Below are 12,129 nucleotides of genomic sequence, written 5' to 3' on the forward strand. Positions count from 1 at the left end.
GAGACCGGGTTACTGGGAGATTGGGTTACTGGGAGACCGGGTTACTGGGATATTGGGTTACTGGGAGACCGGGTTACTGGGACACCGGGTTACTGGGAGACCGGGTTACTGGGAGATTGGGTTACTGGGAGATTGCTTTACTGGGAGATTGGGTTACTGGGAGACCGGGTTACTGCGAGACCGGGTTACTGGGAGATTGGGTTACTGGGAGACTGGGTTACTGGGAGACTGGGTTACTGGGAGATTGGGTTACTGGGAGATTGGGTTACTGGGAGCTTGCGTTACTGGGAGACTGGGTTACTGGGAGATTGGGTTACTGGGAGACCGGGTTACTGCGAGACCGGGTTACTGGGAGATTGGGTTACAGGGAGATTGGGTTACTGGGAGACCGGGTTACTGCGAGACCGGGTTACTGGGAGATTGGGTTACTGGGAGATTGGGTTACTGGGTGATTGGGTTACTGGGAGACCGGGTTACTGCGAGACTGGGTTACTGGGAGATTGGGTTACTGGGAGATTGGGTTACTGGGAGATTGGGTTACTGGGAGATTGGGTTACTGGGAGACTGGATTACTGGGAGACTGGATTACTGGGAGATTGGGTTACTGGGAGATTGGGTTACTGGGAGATTGGGTTACTGGGAGACTGGATTACTGGGAGATTGGGTTGCTGGGAGATTGTGTTACTGGGAGATTGGGTTACTGGGAGACTGGGTTACTGGGAGATTGGGTGACTGGGAGATTGGGTTACTGGGAGACTGGATTACTGGGAGATTGGGTTACTGGGAGATTGGATTACTGGGAGATTGGGTGACTGGGAGATTGGGTTACTGGGAGACTGGATTACTGGGAGATTGGGTTACTGGGAGATTGGGTTACTGGGAGATTGGATTACTGGGAGACCGGGTTACTGGGAGATTGGGTGACTGGGAGATTGGGTTACTGGGAGACTGGATTACTGGGAGATTGGGTTACTGGGAGATTGCGTTACTGGGAGACTGGGTTACTGGGAGATTGGGTGACTGGGAGATTGGGTTACTGGGAGACTGGATTACTGGGAGATTGGGTTACTGGGAGATTGGGTTACTGGGAGATTGGATTACTGGGGGACCGGGTTACTGGGAGACCGGGTTACTGCGGGATTGGGTTACTGGGAGACTGGGTTACTGGGAGGCTGGATTACTGGGAGATTGGGTTACTGGGAGACTGGGTTACTGGGAGACTGGATTACTGGGAGATTGGGTTACTGGGAGATTGGGTTACTGCGAGACCGGGTTACTGGGAGATTGGTTTACTGGGAGACTGGGTTACTGGGAGATTGGGTTTACTGGGAGATTGGATTACTGGGAGATCAGGTTACTGGGAGATTGGATTACTGGGAGACCGGGTGACTGGGAGATTGGGTTACTGGGAGATTGGGTTACTGGGAGATTGGATTACTGGGAGACTGGGTTACTGGGAGATTGCGTTACTGGGAGATTGGATTACTGGGAGACCGGGTTACTGGGAGATTGGGTTACTGGGAGATTGGGTTACTGGGAGACCGAGTACTGGGAGATTGGGTTACTGGGAGATTAGGTTACTGGGAGACCGGGTTACTGGGAGATTGGGTTACTGGGAGATTGGATTACTGGGAGACTTGGTTACTGGGAGACTTGGTTACTGGGAGACTTGGTTACTGGGAGATTGGGTTACTGGGAGATTGGGTTACTGGGAGATTGGGTTGCTGGGAGATTGTGTTACTGGGAGATTGGATTACTGAGAGACCGGGTTACTGGGAGATTGGGTTACTGGGAGACTGGGTTACTGAGAGATTGGGTTACTGGGAGATTGGATTACTGGGAGACTGGGTTACTGGGAGATTGGGTTACTGGGAGATTGGATTAATGGGAGACTGGGTTACTGGGAGATTGGGTTACTGGGAGATTGGGTTGCTGGGAGATTGGGTTACTGGGAGACCGGGTTACTGGGAGATTGGGTTACTGGGAGACTGGATTACTGGGAGACTGGGTTACTGGGAGATTGGGTTACTGGGAGATTGGGTTACTGGGAGATTGGGTTACTAGGAGACCGGGTTACTGGGAGATTGGGTTACTAGGAGACTGGGTTACTGGGAGATTAGGTTACTGGGAGTTCGGGTTACTGGGAGACCGGGTTCCTGGGAGATTGGGTGACTAGGAGACCGGGTTACTGGGAGACCGGATTACTGGGAGACCGGGTTACTGGGAGATTGGGTTACTGGGAGACTGGGTTACTGGGAGATTGGGTTACTGGAAGATTGGATTACTGGGAGACCGGGTTACTGGGAGATTGGGTTACTGGGAGATTGGGTTACTGGGAGACCGGGTTACTGGGAGATTGGGTTACTGGGAGATTGGGTTACTGGGAGACTGGGTTACTGGGAGACCGGGTTACTCGGAGACTGGGTTACTGGGAGATTGGGTTACTGGGAGATTGGATTACTGGGAGACCGGGTTACTGGGAGATTGGGTTACTGGGAGATTGGGTTACTGGGAGATTGGGTTACTGGGAGATTGGGTTACTGGGAGATTGGGTTACTGGGAGACTGGGTTACTGGGAGACTGGATTACTGGGAGACTAGGTTACTGGGAGATTGGGTTACTGGGACACCGGGTTACTGGGAGATTGGGTTACTTGGAGATTGGGTTACTGGGAGATTGGGTTACTGGGAGATTGGGTTACTGCGAGACTGGATTACTGGGAGACTGGATTACTGGGAGATTGGGTTACTGGGAGACTGGATTACAGGGAGACTGGATTACTGGGAGATTGGGTTACTGGGAGACTGGGTTACTGGGAGATTGGGTTACTGGGAGACCGGGTTACTGCGAGACCGGGTTACTGGGAGATTGGGTTACTGGGAGATTGGGTTACTGGGAGATTGGGTTACTGGGAGATTGGGTTACTGGGTGACTGGGTTACTGGGAGACTGGGTTACTGGGAGACCGGGTTACTGCGAGACTGGATTACTGGGAGACTGGATTACTGGGAGATTGAGTTACTGGGAGATTGGGTTACTGGGAGACTGGATTACTGGGAGACTGGATTACTGGAAGATTGGGTTACTGGGAGACTGGGTTACTGGGAGATTGGGTTACTGGGAGACCGGTTTACTGCGAGACCTGGTTACTGGGAGATTGGGTTACTGGGAGACTGGGTTACTGGGAGATTGGGTTACTGGGAGACCGGGTTACTGGGAGATTGGGTTACTGGGAGATTGGGTTACTTGGAGATTGGGTTACTGGGACACCGGGTTACTGGGAGACCGTGTTACTAGGAGACCGGGTTACTGGGAGATTGGGTTACTGGGAGATTGGGTTACTGGGAGACCGGGTTACTAGGAGACCGGGTTACTGGGAGATTGGGTTACTGGGAGACCGGGTTACTGGGATATTGGGTTACTGGGAGACCGGGTTACTGGGAGATTGGGTTACTGGGAGACCGGGTTACTGGGATATTGGGTTACTGGGAGACCGGGTTACTGGGACACCGGGTTACTGGGAGACCGGGTTACTGGGAGATTGGGTTACTGGGAGATTGCTTTACTGGGAGATTGGGTTACTGGGAGACCGGGTTACTGCGAGACCGGGTTACTGGGAGATTGGGTTACTGGGAGACTGGGTTACTGGGAGACTGGGTTACTGGGAGATTGGGTTACTGGGAGATTGGGTTACTGGGAGCTTGCGTTACTGGGAGATTGCGTTACTGGGAGACTGGGTTACTGGGAGATTGGGTTACTGGGAGACCGGGTTACTGCGAGACCGGGTTACTGGGAGATTGGGTTACAGGGAGATTGGGTTACTGGGAGACCGGGTTACTGCGAGACCGGGTTACTGGGAGATTGGGTTACTGGGAGATTGGGTTACTGGGAGATTGGGTTACTGGGAGACCGGGTTACTGCGAGACTGGGTTACTGGGAGATTGGGTTACTGGGAGATTGGGTTACTGGGAGTTTGGGTTACTGGGAGATTGGGTTACTGGGAGATTGGGTTACTGGGAGATTGGGTTACTGGGAGATTGGGTTACTGGGAGACTGGATTACTGGGAGACTGGATTACTGGGAGATTGGGTTACTGGGAGATTGGGTTACTGGGAGATTGGGTTACTGGGAGACTGGATTACTGGGAGATTGGGTTGCTGGGAGATTGTGTTACTGGGAGATTGGGTTACTGGGAGACTGGGTTACTGGGAGATTGGGTGACTGGGAGATTGGGTTACTGGGAGACTGGATTACTGGGAGATTGGGTTACTGGGAGATTGGATTACTGGGAGATTGGGTGACTGGGAGATTGGGTTACTGGGAGACTGGATTACTGGGAGATTGGGTTACTGGGAGATTGGGTTACTGGGAGATTGGATTACTGGGAGACCGGGTTACTGGGAGATTGGGTGACTGGGAGATTGGGTTACTGGGAGACTGGATTACTGGGAGATTGGGTTACTGGGAGATTGCGTTACTGGGAGACTGGGTTACTGGGAGATTGGGTGACTGGGAGATTGGGTTACTGGGAGACTGGATTACTGGGAGATTGGGTTACTGGGAGATTGGGTTACTGGGAGATTGGATTACTGGGGGACCGGGTTACTGGGAGACCGGGTTACTGCGGGATTGGGTTACTGGGAGACTGGGTTACTGGGAGACTGGATTACTGGGAGATTGGGTTACTGGGAGACTGGGTTACTGGGAGACTGGATTACTGGGAGATTGGGTTACTGGGAGATTGGGTTACTGCGAGACCGGGTTACTGGGAGATTGGTTTACTGGGAGACTGGGTTACTGGGAGATTGGGTTTACTGGGAGATTGGATTACTGGGAGATCAGGTTACTGGGAGATTGGATTACTGGGAGATTGGATTAATGGGAGACTGGGTTACTGGGAGATTGGGTTACTGGGAGATTGGGTTACTGGGAGATTGGGTTACTGGGAGACCGGGTTACTGGGAGATTGGGTTACTGGGAGACTGGATTACTGGGAGACTGGGTTACTGGGAGATTGGGTTACTGGGAGATTGGGTTACTGGAAGATTGGGTTACTAGGAGACCGGGTTACTGGGAGATTGGGTTACTAGGAGACTGGGTTACTGGGAGATTAGGTTACTGGGAGTTCGGGTTACTGGGAGACCGGGTTACTGGGAGACCGGGTTACTGGGAGACTGGGTTACTGGGAGACTGGATTACTGGGAGATTGGGTTACTGGGAGATTGGGTTACTGCGAGACCGGGTTACTGGGAGATTGGTTTACTGGGAGACTGGGTTACTGGGAGATTGGGTTTACTGGGAGATTGGATTACTGGGAGATCAGGTTACTGGGAGATTGGATTACTGGGAGATTGGATTAATGGGAGACTGGGTTACTGGGAGATTGGGTTACTGGGAGATTGGGTTACTGGGAGATTGGGTTACTGGGAGACCGGGTTACTGGGAGATTGGGTTACTGGGAGACTGGATTACTGGGAGACTGGGTTACTGGGAGATTGGGTTACTGGGAGATTGGGTTACTGGAAGATTGGGTTACTAGGAGACCGGGTTACTGGGAGATTGGGTTACTAGGAGACTGGGTTACTGGGAGATTAGGTTACTGGGAGTTCGGGTTACTGGGAGACCGGGTTACTGGGAGATTGGGTGACTAGGAGACCGGGTTACTGGGAGACCGGATTACTGGGAGACCGGGTTCCTGGGAGATTGGGTTACTGGGAGACTGGGTTACTGGGAGATTGGGTTACTGGAAGATTGGATTACTGGGAGACCGGGTTACTGGGAGATTGGGTTACTGGGAGATTGGGTTACTGGGAGACCGGGTTACTGGGAGATTGGGTTACTGGGAGATTGGGTTACTGGGAGACTGGGTTACTGGGAGACCGGGTTACTCGGAGACTGGGTTACTGGGAGATTGGGTTACTGGGAGATTGGATTACTGGGAGACCGGGTTACTGGGAGATTGGGTTACTGGGAGATTGGATTACTGGGAGATTGGGTTACTGGGAGACCGGGTTACTGGGAGATTGGGTTACTGGGAGATTGGGTTACTGGGAGACTGGGTTACTGGGAGACTGGGTTACTCGGAGACTGGGTTACTGGGAGATTGGGTTACTGGGAGACTGGGTTACTGGGAGACTGGGTTACTCGGAGACTGGGTTACTGGGAGATTGCGTTACTGGGAGACCGGGTTACTGGGAAACTGGGTTACTGGGAGGCTAAGTTAATGGGAGACTGGTAGACTGGGTTACTGGGAGACTGCATTACTGGGAAACATAGAAACATAGAAACATAGAAAATAGGTGCAGGAGTAGGCTGATAAGATCATGGCTGATCATTCCTTTTCCAGTTTTCTCTACATACCCCTTGATCCCCTTAGCTTTAAGGGCCATATCTAAATCCCTCTTGAATATATCCAATTAACTGGCATCAACAACTCTCTGCGGCAGGGAATTCCACAGGTTAACAACTCTCTGAGTGAAGAAGTTTCTCCTCATCTCAGTCCTAAATGGCCTACCCTTTATCCTAAGACTATGTCCCCTGGTTCTGGACTTCCCCAACATCGGGAACATTCTTCCCGCATCTAACCTGTCCAGTCCCGTCAGAATCTTATACGTTTCTATGAGATCCCCTCTCATCCTTCTAAACTTGAGTGAATAAAGGCCCAGTTGATCCAGTCTCTCCTCATATGATAGATAGTCCAGCCATCCCTGGAATTAGTCTGATGAACCTTCGCTGCACTCCCTCAAAAGCAAGAATGTCCTTCCTCAGATTAGACCAAAACTGAACACAATATTCCAGGTGAAGCCTCACTAAGGCCCTGTACAACAGCAGTAAGACCTCCCTGCTCCTATACTCAAATCCCCTAGCTATGAAAGCCAACATACCATTTGCCGCCTTCACCGCCTGCTGTACCTGCATGCCAACTTTCAATGACTGATGAACCATGACACCCAGGTCTCGTTGCACCTCCCCTTTTTCTAATCTGCCGCCATTCAGATAATATTCTGCCTTCGTGTTTTTGCCCCCAAAATGGATAACCTCACATTTATCCACATTATACTGCATCTGTCATGCATTTGCCCACTCACCTAACCTGTCCAAGTCACCCTGCAGCCTCTTAGTGTCCCCCTCACAACTCACACCGCCACCCAGTTTAGTGTCATCTGCAAACTTGGAGATATTACACTCAATTCCTTCATCCAAATCGTTAATGTATATTGTAAAGAGCTGGGGTCCCAGCATTGAGCCCTGCGGCACTCCACTAGTCACTGCCTGCCATTCTGAAAAGGACCCATTTATCCCGACTGTCTGCCAACCAATTCTCTATCCACGTCAGTACATTACCCCAATATCATGCGCTTTGACTTTGCATACCAATCTCTTGTGCGGGACCTTGTCAAAAGCCTTTTGAAAGTCCAAATACACCACATCCACTGGTTCTCCCTTGTCCACTCTGCTAGTTACATCCTCAAAAAATTCCAGAAGATTCGTCAAGCATGATTTCCCTTTCATAAATCCATGCTGACTTGGACCAATCCTGTCACTGCTTTCCAAATGCACTGCTATTTCATCCTTAATGATTGATTCCAACATTTTCTCCACTACTGATGTCAGGCTAACCAGTCTATAATTACCCGTTTGCTCTCTCCCTCCTTTTTTAAAAAGTGGTGTTACATTAGCTACCCTCAAGTACATAGGAACTGATCCAGAGTCGATAAACTGTTGGAAAATGATCAGCAATGCATCCACTATTTCTCGGGCCACTTCCTTCAGTACTCTGGGATGCAGGCTATCAGCCTTTAATCCCATCAATTTCCCAAACACAATTTCCCGCCGAATAAGGATATCCTTCAGTTCCTCCTTCTCACTAGACCCACAGTCCCCTCGTACATTTGGAAGGTTATTCGTGTCTTCCTTCGTGAAGACAGAACCAAAGTATTTGTTCAATTGGTCTGCCATTTCTTTGTTCCCCATTATAAATTCACCTGAATCCAACTGCAAGGTACCTACATTTGTCTTCACTAATCTTTTTCTCTTCTCATATTTATAGAAGTTTTTATGTTCCCTGCAAGCTTCCTCTCGTACTCTATTTTCCCCCTCTTAATTAAACCCTTAGTCCTCTTCTGTTGAATTCTAAATTTCTCCCAGTCCTCAGGTTTGTTACTTTTTCTAGCCAATTTATATGCCTCTTCCTTGGTTTTAACACTATCCTTAATTTCCCTTGTTTGCCATGGTTGAGCCACCTTCCCTGTTTTATTTTTACTCCAGACACGGATGTACAATTGCTGAAGTTCATCCATGTGATCTTTACATGTTTGCCATTGCCTATCCACCGTCAACCCTTTAAGTATCCTTTGCCAGTCTATTCTAGCCAATTCACGCCTCATACCGTCGAAGTTACCTTTCTTTACGTTCAGGACCGTAGTCTCTGAATTAACTGTGTCACTCTCCATCTTAATAAAGAATTCTACCATATTATGGTCACTCTTCCCCAAGGGACCTCGCACAACAAGATTGTTAATTAGTCCCTTCTCATTACACAAGACCCAGTCTAGGATGGCCAGCCCTCTAATTGGCTCCTCGACATATTGGTCGAGAAAACCATCCCTAATACACTCCAGGAAATCCTCCTCCACCGCATTGCTACCAGTTTGGTTAGCCCAATCTATATGTAGATTAAAGTCGCCCATGATAACTGCTGTACCTTTATTGCACACATCCCTTATTTCTTGTTTGATGCTGTCCCCAACCTCACTACTACTGTTTGGTGGTCTGTACACAACTCCCACGAGGGTTTTCTGCCCTTTGGTATTCCGTAGCTCCACCCATACCAATTTCACATCATCCAAGCTAATGTCCCTCCTTACAATTGCATTAATTTCCTCTTTAACCAGCAACGTCACCCCGCCTCCTTTTCCTCTCTGCCTATCCTTCCTAAAGGAGACCGGGTTACTGGGAGACTGGGTTACTGGGAGATTGGGTTACTGGGAGACTGGGTTACTGGGAGATTGGGTTACTGGGAGATTGGGTTACTGGGAGACTGGGTTACTGGGAGACTGGGTTACTGGGAGACTGGGTTACTAGGAGATTGGGTTACTGGGAGATTGGGTTACTGGGAGATTGCGTTACTGGGAGACTGGGTTACTGGGAGACTGGGTTACTGGGAGACTGGGTTACTGGGAGATTGGGTTACTGGGAGATTGCGTTACTGGGAGATTGGGTTACTGGGAGACTGGGTTACTGGGAGACTGGGTTACTGGGAGATTGGGTTACTGGGAGACCGGGTTACTGGGAGACTGGGTTACTGGGAGATTGGGTTACTGGGAGACTGGGTTACTGGGAGATTGGGTTACTGGGAGATTGGGTTACTGGGAGACTGGGTTACTGGGAGACTGGGTTACTGGGAGATTGGGTTACTGGGAGACTGGGTTACTGGGAGATTGGGTTACTGGGAGATTGGGTTACTGGGAGACTGGGTTACTGGGAGACTGGGTTACTGGGAGATTGGGTTACTGGGAGATTGGGTTACTGGGAGATTGGGTTACTGGGAGATTGGGTTACTGGGAGACTGGGTTACTGGGAGATTGGGTTACTGGGAGATTGGGTTACTGGGAGATTGGGTTACTGGGAGATTGGGTTACTGGGAGACTGGGTTACTGGGAGATTGGGTTACTGGGAGATTGGGTTACTGGGAGATTGGGTTACTGGGAGATTGGGTTACTGGGAGATTGTGTTACTGGGAGATTGGGTTACTGGGAGACTGGGTTACTGGGAGACTGGGTTACTGGGAGACTGGGTTACTGGGAGATTGGGTTACTGGGAGATTGGGTTACTGGGAGATTGGGTTACTGGGAGATTGGGTTACTGGGAGATTGGGTTACTGGGAGATTGGGTTACTGGGAGATTGGGTTACTGGGAGATTGGGTTACTGGGAGATTGTGTTACTGGGAGACTGGGTTACTGGGAGACTGGGTTACTGGGAGATTGGGTTACTGGGAGACTGGGTTACTGGGAGATTGGGTTACTGGGAGATTGGGTTACTGGGAGATTGGGTTACTGGGAGATTGTGTTACTGGGAGATTGGGTTACTGGGAGACTGGGTTACTGGGAGACTGGGTTACTGGGAGACTGGGTTACTGGGAGATTGGGTTACTGGGAGATTGGGTTACTGGGAGATTGGGTTACTGGGAGACTGGGTTACTGGGAGACTGGGTTACTGGGAGACTGGGTTACTGGGAGATTGTGTTACTGGGAGACTGGGTTACTGGGAGATTGGGTTACTGGGAGATTGGGTTACTGGGAGACTGGGTTACTGGGAGATTGGGTTACTGGGAGATTGGGTTACTGGGAGATTGGGTTACTGGGAGATTGTGTTACTGGGAGATTGGGTTACTGGGAGACTGGGTTACTGGGAGACTGGGTTACTGGGAGACTGGGTTACTGGGAGACTGGGTTACTGGGAGATTGGGTTACTGGGAGATTGTGTTACTGGGAGATTGGGTTACTGGGAGACTGGGTTACTGGGAGACTGGGTTACTAGGAGATTGGGTTACTGGGAGATTGTGTTACTGGGAGACTGGGTTACTGGGAGATTGGGTTACTGGGAGACTGGGTTACTGGGAGACTGGGTTACTAGGAGATTGGGTTACTGGGAGATTGTGTTACTGGGAGATTGGGTTACTGGGAGACTGGGTTACTGGGAGACTGGGTTACTAGGAGATTGGGTTACTGGGAGATTGTGTTACTGGGAGACTGGGTTACTGGGAGATTGGGTTACTGGGAGACTGGGTTACTGGGAGACTGGGTTACTGGGAGATTGGGTTACTGGGAGATTGGGTTACTGGGAGACTGGGTTACTAGGAGATTGGGTTACTGGGAGATTGTGTTACTGGGAGACTGGGTTACTGGGAGATTGGGTTACTGGGAGACTGGGTTACTGGGAGACTGGGTTACTAGGAGATTGGGTTACTGGGAGATTGTGTTACTGGGAGATTGGGTTACTGGGAGACTGGGTTACTGGGAGACTGGGTTACTAGGAGATTGGGTTACTGGGAGATTGTGTTACTGGGAGACTGGGTTACTGGGAGATTGGGTTACTGGGAGACTGGGTTACTGGGAGACTGGGTTACTGGGAGATTGGGTTACTGGGAGACTGGGTTACTGGGAGACTGGGTTACTGGGAGATTGGGTTACTGGGAGATTGGGTTACTGGGAGACTGGGTTACTGGGAGATTGGGTTACTGGGAGACTGGGTTACTGGGAGATTGTGTTACTGGGAGACTGGGTTACTGGGAGGAATTCTTGGGGGGATAGTATGGAGTATACGTCCGCAGTGGCTCTCCTGTTCATTCACTGTAACTTTGATGGATTACCTGCTGAAACGCAATGCTGTTTATACTGTTTTTCTGTGGCTTTCATGACTGTATTGCTGAAGTTGCAGTGAATGAGCAGGAGAACCCTCTGTGGAAATACACCCCCAGTATTTACTGTGCCATCATGAATTTAAGAGTGAATGTAGGAAAAGAGAATGCTGAAATCGGACTCCCAGAATGTGACAATCAGTCATGATACACTGTCCGAGGGAGCTTAGAGCAATTGTACCCTACCTTCCAACAGACAACAGATTAATAGCTATAGCCGATCCAATCACTTCCTGCATGTCCGAGCCGATAATTGCTAGCTCCACCATCAGCCACAGAAGAATCCGAGGGAACTGCAACATTCACAATACAGCAAGTGTTAGTCGTCAGCAAACTGGGAATTAACAGTGGTCAGCTGGTCTGGTTGATAATCTGAAGTAGGTGAGTGAAACGCCGGAGGAAATTACAGCGATGTCAGTCTCACATATCACTGGACAGGAAGGCCACTCAGCCCACCTTAATACATCCATTCAAAAAGTTACAAACAACCCTTCTCTCCATTGTAACATCCGATTGGTTCTTAACTAATTCTTCCCCTCCTCCACCCAAGAGTCCATTCCAGCTGTTGCTCACTCTCTGGGCCTGACATTGGTGAACATACCGCCGACATACCGCCGACATACCGCCGACATACCGCCTGTGGACCGCCGACATACCGCCGACATACCGCCGACATACCGCCGACATACCGCCTGTGGACCGCCGACATA

General features: G+C 50.2%; 1 protein-coding gene across 1 annotated transcript in view; it reads right to left on the reverse strand.

Moving 5' to 3' along the window:
- Positions 1–12,129, reverse strand: part of LOC139241032 (natural resistance-associated macrophage protein 2-like) — a 148,868-nt gene that overhangs the window by 74,768 nt on the left and 61,971 nt on the right. Inside the window, exon 5 of the mRNA XM_070869754.1 lies at positions 11,606–11,712. Within this exon, the coding sequence (XP_070725855.1) occupies positions 11,606–11,712 (107 nt within the window). The remainder of the gene's footprint in view (positions 1–11,605; positions 11,713–12,129) is intronic.

The sequence above is a fragment of the Pristiophorus japonicus genome, chromosome X (genome assembly GCF_044704955.1).
Source record: "Pristiophorus japonicus isolate sPriJap1 chromosome X, sPriJap1.hap1, whole genome shotgun sequence".
In the NCBI taxonomy this organism is placed as follows: domain Eukaryota; kingdom Metazoa; phylum Chordata; class Chondrichthyes; family Pristiophoridae; genus Pristiophorus; species Pristiophorus japonicus.